This window comes from Schistocerca cancellata, chromosome 4 (assembly GCF_023864275.1).
Source record: "Schistocerca cancellata isolate TAMUIC-IGC-003103 chromosome 4, iqSchCanc2.1, whole genome shotgun sequence".
Taxonomy (NCBI): Eukaryota; Metazoa; Arthropoda; class Insecta; order Orthoptera; family Acrididae; genus Schistocerca; species Schistocerca cancellata.
The window spans coordinates 654,098,556-654,117,665 of NC_064629.1; the positions used below are offsets into that span (position 1 = coordinate 654,098,556).

At 36.3% G+C, this 19,110-nt stretch overlaps 1 protein-coding gene across 33 annotated transcripts in view; it reads right to left on the bottom strand.

Annotated features, from left to right (window-relative positions):
• Positions 1-19,110, bottom strand: part of LOC126183349 (twitchin) — a 521,808-nt gene that overhangs the window by 406,597 nt on the left and 96,101 nt on the right. For 29 of the 33 annotated variants that reach the window (XM_049925262.1, XM_049925261.1, XM_049925257.1 and 26 more), the window contains exons 5-6: positions 17,883-18,024; positions 1,637-1,790 (exon numbers count right to left, since the gene is read on the bottom strand). In XM_049925262.1, coding sequence (XP_049781219.1) covers positions 1,637-1,790; positions 17,883-18,024 — 296 coding nt within the window. The remainder of the gene's footprint in view (positions 1-1,636; positions 1,791-17,882; positions 18,025-19,110) is intronic. The other 4 variants (XM_049925234.1, XM_049925264.1, XM_049925263.1 and 1 more) reach the window with 2 other exon arrangements.

The window sequence follows — 19,110 nt, forward strand, 5'->3', positions numbered from 1 at the left end:
AAGTTATTACATGTGTGGTTTTGAAAGTTGTTCTGCCTTTGATATTGTAGTATTTATCAGTTGTGGGGCTAGAGCAGATGGTAGTGACTGAGTGTGTGGGACACAATTTACAATAGGAAGGATTGTAGAGGTAGGAACTTTAGGCTAGGGATAAAGGTTTGGGAAAGTCATATGGTTTGGCTAGGATGTTTTGAAGATTGGAAGGGTGACAGAAGGTAACAATGAGTGGTGTGGGAGGATACCGGGAGTGAGGATCTCATTTCAGGGCTTGACTTGAGAAATTCATAACCTTGGTATACTAATATGCTGAAGCATTTAAGGCCAGGATGTTACTGAATCACAAGAGGGAGTGGGGTATTACTGGTTTTTCTGGAAGTGGACACTGTATTAGATAAAGGGTGAAAGAAGTGTACTATCCAGTAGATTTATATGTGAATAAGATCTTTGGAGTAACTGTGGGAGAGGAATGCCTGGGAGTGGTTTTCAGTGAAGGTATTGGGGTATTCAGTGGAGGAACAGGTACATTGCTGTGGATGTCTACATTGTAGCAAAGGAAATTTTTCATGTGGAAGGGGTGACCATTATCAAAGTGTGGGTAATGTTGTTTATTAGTTGGTTTTATATGGGCTGAGGTTTGGATGTGGGTTTCAGTTAGGAAGATTGCCCTACAAGGCGAGGTTAGTTTGAGTTGGGGAAAGGGGTTATGCTGTTGCTGTTGCAGAAAGTGGGGTGGTTCTTCTTCATCATGAGTTCACACCATGAAGGTTGCAATAAATCTGTACTGTGTCAGGTCTTGGTTGAGAGGCAATGCTGGAAGTGAGTAATTCCTGGAATGCTTGAAAGGATGATTTCAGGGAGGAGGAGAACAATGTCTTTGGGATTTGGCTTGGAACTGTTCTACGCAGAGTTTGATATTCCCTCTGTTGTTTGTGGGACATCCAGGGACTAAAAAGTAGAGTATTTTAAACAAAGATAACAGCTGTTGGAAGTGGTGGTTAGAAGAGGCAGTTATAAGCGAAAAGTAGGAAGCACATACACTTAAATAATTGCCTATTTGTCAATTACAGATAGTAACTGAAAATCAAATAAACCCACTAAAGAATAGTACTACTGAAATTATGTTCCAAATGACAATTAAAATGGGGATAAAACATGTTGAAATGGCATCATATCTTGGAACAGCATGTGAATAATCACATTTCTTAGGTCTGACTTTTCATGATTGCAACAGCTTTAAATTCATGTTCCTTTATATGTAGTCATTATGTCCACATTTCCTTTTTTTGGAAATCATATTTTCACTGTGTGTGTGGTTTTTTTAATTGATTCAACTGAGTGCTTGGTGAAACACACTGTATTGTATTTGCTAAGTGAAACCTTTTTTTCCATGTTTCACAAAACTTTATTATTTTTGTACAATCTAGGTTTCAAGCTGCAATCACATTTTCCAGTACACAAATGATTCCAAAGAAATTGGCATTAAATATTTAAAAAATAATAATACATTTGACAAAGTGTTTCAAGGATATGGTACCCAACACAATAATGATATTTATCTCAAAAAATAAATTCAGATCTCTGAAGACTTTGTATAATAGTAACACACACATATGAAATGATGTGCGATTACACTTACCATGTTATAGTAGGTTTTGGGTCTCCTACAAGTCGGCACTCGAATGTAACTTTTGCACCATCTTCTGACTGCGTTATTACAGGTCTCTCTGTGAAGGTTGGCTTGATTCCATCCTCAGGTACAGGTGCTTCATCGCCTATATTGAGAAAGGAACCTAAACGGACTATTTTATGAGTTCTTTTTTTTAAGGAAGTTGACAATAGAACTCTAAAATTTCACATTTCTGGGAGCAATTTTTGCTTCCTGACTAGTTTTTCTGAGAAGAAAAGAATGACAGATAGAAATAAACAAAACAGAGAAACAGAATGAAAAAGGAAAGAAAGAAACAAACAAAAACTACATCAGTTCCAGCAAGATAGTCCCACAGGACTGAAGGCTTTTCTGAAAGTTCAAGAAAGAAAAGAGTTTAATGTTATACAGAGAGAACTGAAAATTAGTGATAGTTTTCATTTGCTTATAATCAGGCAAAAAATAGAAGATAGAGAAACTTTTGTAAAATATGAAAAGATATGCAAAATACTTATATTTTTGTTTATAGTGCTGTGAAATGATAGAAAAATATTGTATGAACTTCCTTATTGTTCCCTTCATATCAGTTTCCTTCACTGTACATACAGGTGTCTTGGAAATTAAACTGTGTTAATTACGTATAGTATAATTTTCTTAAGCAAATGAGATACTGTTGTTATTTTTACATTTGTGGCCAGCAAAATGCATGTTGATTTCAAACCACATGTTGATTCCCATCTGTATCTTGCATCCTGTATACATCATTGCTATATTAAACATTTGAGCAATGAATTAAAATTTTCAAATTTTTCAATTGCTTTACTATCAATACTGTTTAATATTTAAATTTGAAACATGTTTTAAGGTTGCCAAGTTGTTTAATACTCAGATGACCTTCAAGATTTTCTGAAATATTTTGGTTCTAATCTTTCATTACAAGTCTTTAATTGATCTCTATGATGTTCTATTATTACTTGAGAAGTCCATAAATAAATTTTGTTTTCCTTCCTCATAGTACATCTACTCCTTATTTGTCTCTATTTTATGTATATTGTATTAATTTTCATGATCTTTGCAAGATTAAAAAGGTTGCCAGCTGCCTTCCAACACCTGACAGCCATAAATAATTTAAAGTAATGTGATTAACTCTTAATATCGAACACATTTTCAGAATATTTTTATGATCTTAGGAATTGTCATATATTATGGAACATATTTAAATCAGTCAGCAAACATTTAAGGATTAGAGTACAAAACACAGTTATTATTGTTTTCACAGTGTTCATTTTCACTGATTTGTAATAAAATTATACAAAATCAGGACCAGGTTATACTCTTCGCCAGACTGAAAATATGTGACAGAAACTGATAAATCATAAAATGTAGCTGTCATGAACATCACTATTCATGTGCAGTTTTTTATAGATTTTCTGAGCACAGTTCCCCCCCCCCCCCCTCCCCCACTGACTGTGACACCTGCCAGTTTCAACAGTTTTCCATATAAATATATTTCATTAATATTGCCGAAGAGTGACCTCAGCAAGATTAATGTGATGATGAGAACAGCTTAGTAATGAAAGCTTTTGATACTCATCATGAAATGAAAAAAAAAAAAAAAAAACCAGCATGAAAGATTGTTCTGTTAATGAGTATGAACCAGACGTGTTTGTCCTATAGTAATCTGCTACTGGTTCATACTGTTATTCCTATAAATTATATGGAAAGTTGTGTCATTATTTCAAGCTCCAGACACTTGAGAACCTTTCATGTTAGCTTTGATAATCACAAAGAAGCGTATTTGAGTTTTAAATTTTATCTTACTTGTTACTACTGATTCATTTTTATGAATTAACATTTTCCTATGGAAAATAACAACCAAATTTATAGCAAGAGTAAAATTACAAAATAAATAAGTACAACTATTTGGTGATAATCTCCCAGATGAATATAGCTTATCTGAAAATTCTAACACTGCCTTTACTGAAAATGAAAAGGAACAGTTTACTTAGTAAACCTGAAAAGAAAGATATCAAAACATTGAAATAAACACATAAAAACCAATAACATCCACTGAATATATCATGACATGTGTAATTATACACTGCAACACTGTAAAAAAGGTATAACACAGGCTGCATTCAAAATATGTACTGACAAATATATAAGACAACAAAAGCTTCAGAATATAAGCCTAAATCAGAATTAAAGAAACTGAAACATTCCTGTGATAAAACTACAACAACCATTTGAATTTGAGTCACATGAGGGTGGTATATTACCAATTCAAAACACTATAATAATCAGAACAAAGAAATAAAAATAATTGGGGACTTTCTTTTTATTAAACATTTTGAAACAGTTATTTCTAAAAATACAATAATTTAATATCACTTGTTAACTTTAGTAAGAAACCTCATTGATAGTGACTGATATGTAAACACAAAGACAGCCTGATCACATTTTTTACTCATTTTTCCATGAATAATATTTCTAATTTGAGAACTTGCAAGGAAGAAATAGGTCAGAGACAACTTCTGTAAAATTTCCATTTGCTTCAAATTCAAGGCTACTTGTACAATACTGCTTTCACCTGAACAGTTCATCTGCCACTTCAAGCTTAAGGCTATTTTTTTTATCATAATTATTCTGACTATTTTTAAGTCATTAATATTACGCTCATCCCCTGTTCATGCATACTGATTCTAAACCACTCATGTATCTATCTTAATGAGTTTTAATGTTTCTTCACTCCCTCAACTCAAGCAGGTGCAAACTTTTAGACAACAGCCACAGTACAAAAATGTATGGTCTTTCAACAATGTTGCATGAAGTGGTTAAATTTTTGTGAGCTTTCAACTGAATACTATTCAGCCATTGTCATGTGGTAACTGACTGACATGAAGTAATCATCCACATTCTTAATGTCATGTGCACAGTCATGAACACTTGAAGTAATAAGACAAGCCAGATGTTTTACTAGAGTATAGGTCCTCATCTCAGTGTTGTAGATGATAAGTCAAAGAGGTGACTCCTACATACATAGTTGAGGTATCTTCTTTACATATGCTGCTGTGACACTTTCTAATAAATTACCAGACAGACATAATAGTCTGACAGACATAATAGTTTCAAAAATAAATTGAAATCATATCTCCTTGAAAACTCCTTGCATTTTGTGTCATTTAATGAAATGGGATAGATAATTAAAAAAATTAAGGATTTTTTTTAAACAAAAAAAAAAAAAAAGAAAAAAAGAACCATGATTCATGTGTGTATTTGTTGTGCACTTGACACATTACACATCATAGCAGTTACTGTGGAATTGATCAATGGAACACATGACTGACTAATTAACTAACATATATAAACTGAAGTCCGGTGTCCCAAGTTCAGTCTGTACCCATGTTCCAATTTCTGCCTGTATGTTCAATTTCTGTCTGTATGTTGAGGCTAATCTCAGGAACTACAGTAAGGATTTTGATCCTGTTTTGACTGAATGATAAACTGATTTGTGAGGAACATTTGTGTATATAACTTCACAAATATTTCATGGAAATTTGCTGAACCATGGTGAATTAAAGACCCAAATAACTTTGATCCAGTTTAGACTGATTCAAGAGGAAGGTTTGTGTATATAACTTCATAAATATTTCATGGAAATTTTCTGAACTATGATGAATTAAAGACCCCAATAACTTTGAAAATGACATCATTATCACCGAGCGGTACAGCTGTTGTAACTATACAGAGCAGTGGAGCTTGAGTGAAACCTGTACTGGCCATGACAGCTAGCAGTTAACCTGGAAACTGAAAGGTTGCAAGATCATATCCCAGGTTGCTCACTTATTTTTCACTCTGCTTTTTAACCTACCATTCACCTCTCAATGATGTGGAGATGCCAAAAACAAAATGTGGTTTGGATTCCACAGTTAGCTGTGGGTCACATTTCCCCATTTTTCCAATTGGATAACTGGTCAGGGACACACAAATTGCCAATTGATGCCCAACTTAAACACTTACTTTAGGCCACTGAGCCACACGAAATTATTATTACCAGGATCTACACATCTATACATAATTCTTCTCCCATATATACATTTTTCTGCCTGTATGTATGGCTCATCTTCCTCAGGGATTTCTGTACAGGTTTTGATACTCACAGTGGACTGACAATGGAGCCTTCAAATTTTCTGGAGGCATGAATGTTATATGTTCCATATTTAATTGGCGTTTGAGTGATCTCTCATGGCAGTGATGGGAGGTGTGACCTACTGCGCCACCAGCAGTGGCAGGAGCAGGACTTGGCAGTGGGTTACAGCTACTGGGTGGCTCTTATAGCCAGTGTAGGGCACAAAGCAGGCCAGCATCTACCTCACTGGCAAATGAGCAGCTGTGGCAGTGTGGCACCTTTGATGCCCAGCTCATATTGATAGGCAAGTTGTGGTAAGTTATATGAAAGTGATGACATTCAGTTATCTAATTTTGTACTCTGAATTTTAATCATAACTCTATGCACTTGTCCATAAACGAAAATGCTGCTATGCCAGACAAGTTGTCTGGCTATAGACAATGTGTTATCTGTGTGAAGCGGTGGTGGGTCACTTATACTGTATAATGTATGTGTGTGGTGTGTCTCTGAGGGATGAGATTCTTCATTACTCACTCTTCCACTTACAAGTATGATTCAGAAGGTCAAAATGTATACAGAATATTTACCCATGCACTACCATCTGGTACAAAATAATACTGTCTTAAGCACTCTACTGCATCAAGAAAAAGTCATCCCACACGCCAAAAAATCTGCCACAAGAACTGAGCCATCTACAAAAACTGCTCCACAGAAAGAGTTACAACCCCTGTCAGATTTCACAGCCAATTTCAATTGGAGCTGCCAGCAGGACTCTACCAAGCAAGAGAGCAATAATCTTGCATTTTTACCATTTTGTGACTCAGTGACAGGGAAGGTTAGCAGATTCTTGAAGCAACACAACATCAAATCAGTCTTTAAATTCCCATCAAAATATAACAAGCTATGAGGCCTGAGAAGGATGGCATAGGAGTTACAGTGCTTGACATATGTAAGATACGTCATGAGTGTGGTTACTATTAGGTCAGATAGAAAATGAACACTTACAGCAGTGCTGAATAGAATATGAAAGATGAGTCAATCTCTGCCATCCTAAGAAATGAGTTGTGGCAGAATATGCTTTGCAAAGTGGGCACAGAATTATTTCTGGCAAGATATCCGTCATTTCTGGTATAGTTTAACAAAAAATGCAATTGACATTAAAAAATATTGCATTAAAACCTCAATAAAGATGGTAGCTTGCAGCTCACTACAGCATGGAATCCAGCAAATGAGGCTATATAATGACATGGCCATTAACTTCATGGGAGTCAGTACCAAATGACAATGAACAAAGAGTAATTCACCAAACACTCATGGAAATCTAATCATTTGACACAGTGGAAGCTTGAGAATATTGTTAATCTTTGACCTTATAATTATGATGGAATATGAGTTATCTTCTAACTTTGCCAAATCCCTAACACTAAACAGCGATTAAAACTAAATTAATATAAAATTTTGATGATTTTATTAGTCTTTAAGTCATAGTCCTACAAGTAATTGCACTTCATGATGGTCCTGTAACTACCAGCACACTATTGAACTATTTATCACTAAATCACCAGGAGTGTTTAATTTGTTATATGTCAGAATAAATAGAGAACTTCATATGAATTCCAGCAGACTTGGAAAATTTTCTTTCTTTTTTCCAAGTCAATTTCTGTTTAATATTCAGAGCAAATGATGCAATCAATAACTTTTGCTGGAAGTGAGAAGTAAAACAATTAGCAGATATAGAGTGGAACATAGCATTTAAATTTTTCTGTCTAGTGTAACATTTTACCAATCAGTGTATAGCTAAATATTTCCAGTGCATCTTTGTGTAACATCTTTTTATTTAGCAGTTGGTGAGAGATACAACTAGCATGGAGGTCCACATCATAGCCCACAAAAGTAATTTTTTTTTCAGTTATTTAGTAAGTATTTTTTAAATGTGGATATGCCACCTCTCTAAAGAATCATGCCTCATCATCATTCGTATAACAGTCCCATAATCTTAGTAGGTTACTAACATTTCCTGCTTACCATAGGTTAATCTCAAAGGGACACAACCCATTAGAACAAATCCATGATTATGTCAAAACAGTTCATGGGTGAACTATTGGATGCCAGTTTCCAACGGGCACAATGACTGTCGCACACTGACACCTGGCAGTTCATCTGTGACCTATTTTGACATAAAGTATGTCAGAAGAAGCTGACGAATCACAAGTCAGTGATTAGTTTTTAATTTCTGTAACAGTTTCTGTATGTGTCCTCCACTGAAAATTAACATATGTAATTCATGGTTACACATAATATGATCAATTTTCTGACCGCAAAATATTTGTTAAAACATGCTTTTTGTCAATATTGGTAATGGTAATTCCTAAACATAATAACTGTAGTCCCACACTACGTGAACAAGTGGCATCTTGAAGTGTTGGGTATTCTGGTGGATATCAGCATCATTTCACTCCACTAGCAGCATCCATAGGTGTTCCATTTTTGGTCCAGGGTGCCAGTCTGTGGGCTGACATTTTGTTTATGCTCTTCTGTAGTTCCAGGTGTTGTCTCTGTTGTCTGCTCCAACCAGAAATGTTCTTAGGCATTCCCTCTTCAGTCTAGCATGCCAGGCCAAATACTGGTGTTTCGTCTTTGATCTCGCACACCCATCTACACACTGGCATTCTCTTTTTGGTCCAGTGCAGTTCTAGATGTTCTCTTTGTGGTCCACTCCCATTAGGAGCATGCTGTGACACTCCACCTTCAGTACGGTGTGCATGGTGCTCTTATCTGGTGCTTGTTTCTCTTGTCCATACCCTCAGTTCTTCTTTTTGTGAAGTTCTGGTGCTGCACCCATTGTGTTTCAGCAATTCTGGTGCAGGATTCCAGGCTCTACTGAGTTGGTACCCAGTATCAAAATTCATGAGGTTTTCTGTTACCTTTGTCTCTATAGACTCTCTTGTAACACTGTCCCAGTATCTGGGGGTCTGTGACAGAACCCTTATTTCATCAAAGTTCATGGAATGACTGATTTCCAGACAGTGCTTGGCAATGGCTGACTCAGTTGCCTATCTTAGTCAGGTGTGCCTCTGATGTTCTTTGCATCTGATGTCCACTGTACTAGTTGTTTGGCCAATGAGTTACATGCCGTATTGGCAAGGTATATTATAAATTCTTGGTTTTTGTTGTCCCAGGTTGTCTCACATTTCCCAGTAGCCATCTTATTTTGTTAAGTGGACAGAACAAACCCTTGATGTTGAGCTTTCTGATAATCCTGCTGATTTGGGCAGAAATAGATTCCAAATGGGTTGTTGTCCTGTGGACCAATGTCTCCACAACTCAGAACTTTTTCAGTGGGCAGTGATAGATGCTGGCATGCAGATACAAATCAGTGTGGGTAGGTTTGCCACACACTCTGCCCAAAGGAGCCACTTGCTCTCCGTTTTGACAAGTACATCCAGAAACAATAGCTGACCATCTTTTTCCAACTCAATGGTGAACTTATTATTTGGAAGGCCTGTGTTCAGATATTCCAGGAATTCATTTAGCCTATCTATAAAATGAGGTGAGATCACAAAGGTATTGTCCACATACCTGAAGAAGCATGTGGCTTTGTATCAATCTGTCTTTAATGCCTCATCTTCAAATCTCTCCATGAACAAATTGGTAACCACTGGAGACAAAGGTATACCCATGGCTATACCTTTTCATAATATTGGCCCCATACTGAAAATCAACTGAGGTCAGTATATGCCTGAACAGACCCAATAGAGCAATGTCAAATTTTTCTGCAATCAGTTCCAATGAGTCTTTTAGTGGCACCCTAGTGAACAGGGATACCACATCAGAACTGACATATTAAATCTGATACTGTGATATGTAGTTGCATGAGACATTGCAAGATGTACTGCAAGTTGTGGATGTGGTGAATACACTTCCCCGCATATGAGAACAGCAGTTTCTTCCAGTACTTAACTGTTTGGTACATTTATGTGTCAATGTTGCTGAAGTTGGGAGAAGTCAATGTTGGGAGAAGTGACACACACTCTTTGTATACTTTTGGACACCCTTGATTGTACATAGTTGCTTAATGACCTTGTCAGGCAAGCCAGTTTCCTTCATGAGATTCTTGGTCGTCTTGTCCCCTTTGACTGTAGGGGCATATTGAAAAAGTCTGCATGCAGGGTGCCCCAGAAGTTGACACACTTTCTCATCATCCTGCACTCATCAGCCTGCTGCAAAATGACTGTGCAGTTACATTTGCCTACTGCCAACATCACAATGCTGCTGTCTTCCAAGAGCCTCTTAGAGATGGCTAGAACAAACCCACACGCTTCTTCAGGTGTGTGGTTGATACCTTTGTGATCTGGCCTCATGGTACAGAGGCTCAAGGAGTTTCTGGAACACCTGAACTCACATCACCCAAATATTAAGTTCACCATAGGACTGGAAAAGGATGGTCAGTTGCTTTTTCTGGACATACTTGTCAAGAGGAAGGTAGATGGCTTGTTTGGCCACAGTATGTATCGCAAACCTACACACACTGATTTGTATCTGCAAGCCAACAGTTGTTACCACAAAGTGCAGAAGAACAAAGTTTTGAAGACATTGGTCCACAAGGCGCACACCTTGCCACACATAGATAGTTTGGCAGCAGAAACAGAATATCTATGGTCAGTGTTTTCCAAGAATGGATTCACAACCTAACAGATTCAGAAGACCCTTCAACAAACTACTCCACCACACATTACCAGAAGAGGAGCAAGATAAGGCAAAAACTGTGATACATCTGCCCTATTCAGGATCTTTCTCTGCCAAAATCAGCAAGATTCTCAGGAAGCTCAACACCATGTGTGTGTTCTATCCACTTACCAAAATAAGAATATCAGCCCACAGATGGGCACTTCAGACTGAAAAAAGAATGACTACAGAGGCTGCAAGGAGAATCACGAGTGCAGACTGAATGCCTGGAATCTTGTATGGAGGGGGAAGAGCATAGGTATAAATTCTGGAACCATTCCATTCGATGGGCAGTCTCAAGTAGCACCTAATGAAGATAATGAGTCATGTTGTCATAGGTATTATGCAAGGACAATGCTGATAAGTGACAGAAAATTACTTGAACAAATGTTGGAGAGATCAAATTGTCTGCCACAATACATTTCAAAATTCTTGAATCTTACGTGAGTTTCCAAAACATTGCTCTTTGTAATGTCTGCAGGGCTTACACTCCTTAAAGGCTACTCTCAATGTTAAATAAATTCAGGTTTTGTTATTTACATCCCTCCCTCCCCCCCCCCCCTCTCTCTCTCTCTCTCTCTCTCTCTCTCTCTCTCTCTGTGTGTGTGTGTGTGTGTGTGTGTGTGTGTGTGTGTGTGTGTGTGTGTGTGATATTCACTGTGGAAGCCTGTATACAACAGATGTAGCGTAGAAAGTGCTCTGCCTTAAAATTATAATCATCATGCTTTGCAGCCACTCCTTCATGAGAATTACTGAAACTGTGTAAAGCAACTCTACCACCTTTGATGCTGTAGTGATATGTGCCACTTAGACACAAAGCAAAGAACTGTGGCCATTTATCAAATAAGGTTCCACACTGAAAACTGACTCAAAATCAAATGACTAACGCTGATAATCTTCACCGCATACTTCAATCAACAAAATGACCAAGGGACAATAGAAAATTAGACCCTGTGCAATGATTTCCTCTGATTATGAGATGGCTGACTGAGACACCAAACAAGTATAAGAATACTTATTATTCATATTTAACTAAACTTATTTACTTTTTATCTTTGCCCATGGACTCTTGTCTGAGAATTTTCTGTTGGGAGTACTGTGCCTGTTATAAATGGTTGTACATTTTAATATGTATGACTTGCACATATTTTACTTTGTTTGGTGGTTTAATTTTTAATAAAATTTATACAGGGTGATGCATCAAACTTTTTTTTACAGAAAATGACTTTTCAATCAAAGATATTTGAAATTTCTTCTCATGTAGACAAATATTGACCAAGGGCTCACAAAAAAATGGACTGTTGTGTTTTTACAACTTCGTCTGCCTTGATAGCTGAGTAGTCAGCATGGCAGAATGCCAAGTTAAGGGGAACAGCTTCGATTTCTGGCTGAGTCGGAGATTTTCTCTGCTTAGGGACTGAGTGTTGTTTTGTCTTCATCATCCTATCATCCCCATCGACATGCGACTCACCAAAGTGGCATCACCTAAAAAAAGACTTGCAGCAGGCGACTGGTCTACCTGACGGGAGGCCCTAGCCACATGACATTTCATTTCACAACTTCATTAATCACTTAGATACAGGCATCAACATTTTTCATGAAATTATGATATTTCTATGTTCCAGAACAGCAGAAAGCAAATTCAGTGATATAACTCTTTTGCAGGTCTGACAAGAAATTAAAGAGTGAAAGTAAATTGATTATGGAAATTTTTGTGTTGTTGTTGTTGTTGCAGCTAAAATGGCAGGCCACCTGCAAGTTCATGTCACTTTCCATCAAAATGTTTTATCATTACATAAGATTCTATGTCATGAATTATTTATCTGTTTGCTACAAATAAAAATGCAACTGCTGTCTTTAATTTATGAGACAACTCTGTCTGATAAACTGATCAAAGGTTGTTTTGCATATCACACTGATGATCAGTACATTACTCAGTGTGTAATAATGGTTTAGTGATCTTATTACAGAGGAAAATTTCTATAATATAACTGGTCAACTACAAAATTCAGAAGTATAGGTCAATGTATGAAGACCAAACTTAATAAAATACATGAGTGTAGTAATTTAACATTTTATGGATTACTTGCAAGATACTGCAGAAAAGTTTTAGAAGAGCATGAAGAACAAAATAGCTGTTCAGTACAGTGCCAAAATATGGTCTCCTGACGTTTATATCTAAATTTGGCACAATAATATAAGTTGTCATTAAATTGGTGTCGGTTTTTTCCTATCAAATGGTGATACTTATGTCATCACATTTTAATTTATGCAAGTTCCACTCTTTCCTGACAATCACAAGTCAATAAACTATAAACTGTTAGTTTAAGTTTCCTGGTTTACACAATGCTGCATAATACACACAGTTCAGGAGTTGAATGTCTACAAAATCCTTTGTATGCAAGTGTTGCTCAGTACAACGAAAAGGAATGATCATTCCAGTGGAGAACTTAACAGAACCCAAATCAAAACCCCACCATCATTACATTGGAGGATAGAGTCTATTGTCAATGTAAACTATGTGGTCTCCAAGGTATAAGATGTGGAACATTTTCACAATCATTCCTGAAGAAATATGACATGTATCTTAAATTATGCAAAGAACTGGAAAACATAAAATCTGTTCTAGGAATCACAGTAAAATCTCTGGTACTAATTGCCTGTTGTAAAATAAAAATAAGATATAGACACAAAGTTAATTTGCTGAACATAACCTGAAACACTACTGTAAAATTTAAGACACACAATGAAACAACTGCTTCAAGATAAAAACACAAATAAGACAAGAAACACACTAAACAGAAATAGGAAATGAATCATTATGCAAACAATTTTCATAAAGATAAAATAACAAATGATACAAATATATATTAAGTCACTGGATTCTTCTGGTGTTGTGGTTTCATGTACAATCTGGTAGATGGATGGTGACATCAGACAGCAACAGATAACCGTAACATGCTGCAATGAATACTATGTAAGATATAGCAAGCTTCTGAACAGCTAAGGGCTACAATGGAGTATATGGTGGTTTGCAATTGCATGAAAGTACATTTTATACATATCCAAAAACTGAGTATTATACACAAGTGAAATTAAATTAATTTGAAACAATATCTAGCAGTAAAACAAAATTTTTAAAAATGTTATAGTGCATAAAAAGTGAGTAAAGCATTTTTGTTATTTGCAAAGCGAGATAAAAGTTTCATTAAAGAAAGCAAAAAGACACGTAGAACCCACTATAGCATACCAACTGTCCATGTAGTACTCACTCTTTGCCTAATTTTATTCAGTCATCTGGTTCATTTTAAAGAAATTGAAATAGTAATACTTACCATAATTAACAAGTTATGACATCATGCTGATGGAACACTATTTAAAAAATCACTTAAGAACTCAATATTTAAATGAATGAAACTGTGTAATGATACTATGACAAAAGCTAACCTGACCATATACCATAATGCGTAATGCACAGTGTGTTAGCTTGAAAACCAAGGAGGTGAGCCAGACGTAGATCAAATCAGCACGGCAGATTAATTATCATGGGCCAGCCTGGGTATGGTTGCCCACGTAGTTTTAGGCAAATGCTACGCTGGGCCCCAAATTCCGCCTCAGAGAACATGATACACGAATAGTTAAAGTATGACAACACACAGAATAAAGATTACACAATTCACAGACAAATGGTGGACACAACTGCCCTCCCACAAGTTATCTTAATGACTGGGGTGTCCGGAAGGGCAACTGACCATAAAATTAAGCAATAAAAGGAAAAAAAGAGGAAAGAAAGTACTATGAGAAAAGCCATTTCAAGGCTTAAAAGTTCAAGGGATAAGCCCTTGCCAGAATACAGCTAACACAGCACCAGCCCCTGCAATACAGCTACTATTAATGCACGGAAAACAATTGTAACAATAAACTGTCATAAAACGTCAGGTTCTCAAACTTTATGCGAACACATAACGTAGAGAACTAACAAAACTGTACATGATGACAGAAAACCAATAGTGTTTCAAGGTGACTTGGTAACAATACTACTTTTAGTAGCTAAAAGCCTGTTTTACACGCACACGCAGGACTAACAGGGCTTATATCTTCAACTGTAAAGTAGTCCATAATGATCTAATTAACACGTTCCACATCATAACGGCTACCATACTGTGCAATTGATCAATGGAACACGCAACCAACTCAGTAACTAACTAATAATGGAACCATCTGTCATACTTGAGAGTGAATACCTGTGTAATACTGTTTCACAATGATGCTTTCTTATTAGAGGAGTAACAAATAAGTACAGGAATGAGGCAATACAGGACCACAGCTACTGAAGTACAGGACCACACCTACTGTAAATTGGTTATTGGTTATCATTATCTTCTTATAGCCATGACTCTACTGGAAAATGAAATCGGTAATTTTTTTACACTTACACTTTCTCAATCAAGCAATTACCATATGGCACTATACACCGAGGTAACAAAAGTCACAAGACAGTGATAAGCACATATACAGGTGGTGGTAGTACCTCATACAAAAGGTATAAAAGGGCAGTGCATTGGCAGAGCTGTCATTTGTACTCAGGTCATTCATGTGAAAAGGTTTCTGATGCGATTACGGCTGCACGGTGGGAATTAACAGATTCTGGATATGGAATGGTAGTTGGAACTAGACACATGGAACATTCCATTTCAGATATCTTTAGGGAATTCAGTATTCCAAGACCAATAGTGTCAAGAGTGTGCTGAGAATACAAAATTTCATGCATTACCTCTCATAGTGGACAGTTACGCACTTTTCCCTTAATTCTACTAAATTGATACGTAAAATAAACTAAGCAAACACAATTTAATTGCATCATAAAATTTGATACAGAATGCTGACAATCATGCCTTGTACATGAGATGGATTGTGTGTGTGTTTTTTAATTATGTATCTTAGTTTTATTGATTTAGTGATGGTTCTTACAATATGTTTTTCTTCAGTATTCACAATCTCTAAGTTCACTTTTTTTTTACATCAAATGAAGACAAATATGCAACTATACACACTTAGTAATAATGAGGCATAGATTTACGGGATCATTTCACAACATAATCTTTCAGACAAGTATTATAATTACTAAGAAAAGATATAAAGATGGAATGGTTCACTTGGAAGCCCTATGATTTCATTTTTGTTGTGGACAAGTACAAGCCACAAACACACACATCCAAGATAGTTTGCAAAGGTGCATTACAATACAGTGGCACCAAAATAAAGTAGCTGACTTAATCAGTGAAACAGTACTTACACAATAACAGCTGAGATGTGATGTGCCAATGTATCTTATTTCATAATTCATCAGTACAATGATTGGTGAGGACAACTACAATGTGACTTTTTCACAGCTGATCAACAATAAAGCCCAGTTAATACTAGAACATGCTGTCACATCTCGGCCATGCATGTTTGCATCAGAGGACTGTATCAATTTAATATAAAAAAAATTTAACTGTGTAGATATCATATTAACTTTTTGCATATTTACATGAATGTGTACAACACAGAATACAGTAATCCACCCAGGGCAATCCCGAACACGAGCAGCAATTACTAGTCTTAACTGGACTACACTCTCAACAGAGAATGGGAAAAAACATACAACTTATTTTGCAGCTGAGTGAGATTGCTCTAGAGAGCAGGCCAAACCTGACAGTCACATGAAGCAGCTCACAAAAATGATTAAATATGTTTAAAAAGGAAATGAAATCCAAATTCTTGATTAATATTCATACTGTTGTACTGTCACAGCCTTTGTACTTGTAGTTACCAGCTCCTGTAACTGCTCACTAAAAGCAACATATGATTAGAGAGCAAAACAAGAAAGATAACAAACTCACGATGATTCTCCCACTTGATGGCATGATTTTTTGATTGGTTACTGACAGAAATTCACTCACATAAAACGCTGTTAGAACACTTGGACACCCACATTATTAATTAAGCTGATTACATTTCTGAACCAACAAAATTAAAAACTGAAAACCAGAAGCAGAAAGCAAATGTACGTGAGAATGACGGATTCTTTGTAGACCCGCTAGCAAAAAAAAAAAAAAAAAATTATATATATATATATATATATATGCGTATATATAAAAATAGATATTCTTTTTCTCTCTCTACTGTTCTCCCAAATATATTTCACCAGAAGTTAAAAAATAAATTTATAAGTATATAAAAATTGAAAAACAAAAATAAAAAGTAAAAACTTCTGCACACAGACAATAAAAAGTGTATGAACAATGCACAATAAAATCTGCCTGACATTATGAACAGTACAAATTATGTGATAACAAATCCAAAAGAGCAAAATAAAGAAAACAGTAATGATTTGGCCTTTCTGTTCCCACAAGTTACTTGATAAAGCATAGAAATGTACACTACCAGCTAATTAGTTTGTTCATTTCACGTCAACACTGTTAAATAAGAAAATTTAGCAAATAATTCATTGGATGCACGCTAGGTACAGTCCTGTAACTAAAGATGAGTTTGTAAATCAGAGTGTTTGTTAATTCACTTTGTATTTCTCCCTCTGCACTAAAATTCTGGTATCTCAATCTCGTGTAATAAGACAACAGGTAAGTGTGAATGCAAAGAAAACATTCCAACAGAAAAGCCTCGAAAGGGTCATTACAAAAGCATGGATACTGTAACCTGTAACTGGAATAAATGGTTTACTATTTTTTTAATACGCTCATTGGCAAAGTAACTAAATGTGTATGGAGTGGCAGCAACGCTTGGCTGTGGTGCCAGTCACAGACACTACACAGTAATTTTTGCTCAATTACCAGTGCAGCAAATGGAGGGATAACATCTATTAACATTTTATACTTAGAAACATATTTCTTGACACACTGCTGTTCCGAAGACTTTTCTTCCTGCTGTGACTTAGTGATCATAATATGTTGTGTGTGTGTGTGAGAGAGAGAGAGGGGGGGGGGGGGGGGGGGAGAGAGAAAGAGAGAGAGAGAGAGAGAGAGAGAGAGAGAGAGAGAGAGAGAGAGAGAGAGAGAGAGAGAGACCTTTCATGACTACCAACACAAGCAACCTGTGGGAATATAGGAATCATTTTGAAAGCTGTTTTCTTTTTTAAAAAAATCTAACTGGGGTAAGCGAAGGATCTGCAAATTCTACCCCATTCCTCCGTCCCCAAAAAAACAGTTGATAATGACAAAAATAACTGGAAACAGTCTGATAATATAACACAATTATTCAAAACATTTTTTTAAAAAATAATTGTCAAATGACATGTCACATAATAAGCATCATTTGTACATTGCGTTCTACGTAGAAACCATCTTTCTCCACGGACAAAGTATAAAAGCAAAAAATACTTACTGTCAAAATTCAGGCTTATTGTTGCGTTACTCTCTCCTAATTCATTTTTAGCTGTCACTTTGTATTTGCCAGCATCCTCAACAGTGACATTTTTAATTTCAAGTGTTGCAAAGTAGGAATGACCATCCTTTTCAACAGACAGCTGTAAAACAAACCACAAGATGAAATTTTAATTTATTTTTCTTGCTGCAAAGATATCTGTGTGAATTGTCTTCTTAATGTTACCGCACTATAGCAATTCTACTGATCATAAAAAAAGCCCAACACCTCTGTGTCAGTCAGTTTTAAAAATAATAAACTCATATTGGTATGGTATATTAATTGGTCTATTGCAGGGATGCTCAACACGTCGATCATGATCAACTGGTTGATCGCCATAGCTTTATCATTGATCTCTCAAAACCTTTTTCCAAAATCTCTTGAAATGAGCTGTTTTTGTGAAATATCTGTTTGGTGACAATTAATGTTCCGCGCAGTAACTGTAGGCGGTAAATCACACAACACTATCTTCGCTCCTTTCATTCCCATTTCCATTTCACCACCTTTAATGCCTGCGCCAAGCAACAGTCTTTCCTCTTTCATGGTGAGGTTCCTACTTGCGAACTGTCAAATTGTAAGTTGCCAGGTTGTGACTGACAGATGCAGTGAGCAGGGAGAGCATTGAGGGTTTGTTGTGTGAGGAGGTGTGGTATTCGGTACGGGTGGCAAAAAGCTCCACCTCTAGTATGTAGCATAAACCTCTGTTTTCAAGATTCCACAAAACAACAGTGTGCATCACAGAGGTAGTGATCAGTTAAATACTTTGTGTTATCAAAACTCAGTTGCTGTTTGTGCTGACATGTCAAATAACTGCCTTATCACTCATTTTTTAAGCAATCGCAATCAAAATAGTGCAACAATACACACCACAACAGCACATCTCAGCAACAATGCATGTGACAAGTTTTTGTTCTCACTTAGTACCGTATTTGCGAAAAATGAGTGCACCTAAACACAGAAAAACATGCCACTTCCATGGTAAGTGGGAAGAACAGTGTATTGTTGCAGTGCACAAAGACAGTTGTTTATGTTTGACATCTAACGCTAGTTTAGCCTTATCTAAAAAGAGAAACAATGAATGCCATTTTAGAACAGTTTGTAAAGACTTCAAATTGGAAGCAGCTCTTGGTAGTGAGTTGAGGAGGAAGACACTTTCTAATCTTAACAGCCAATTACAATCACAACAGTC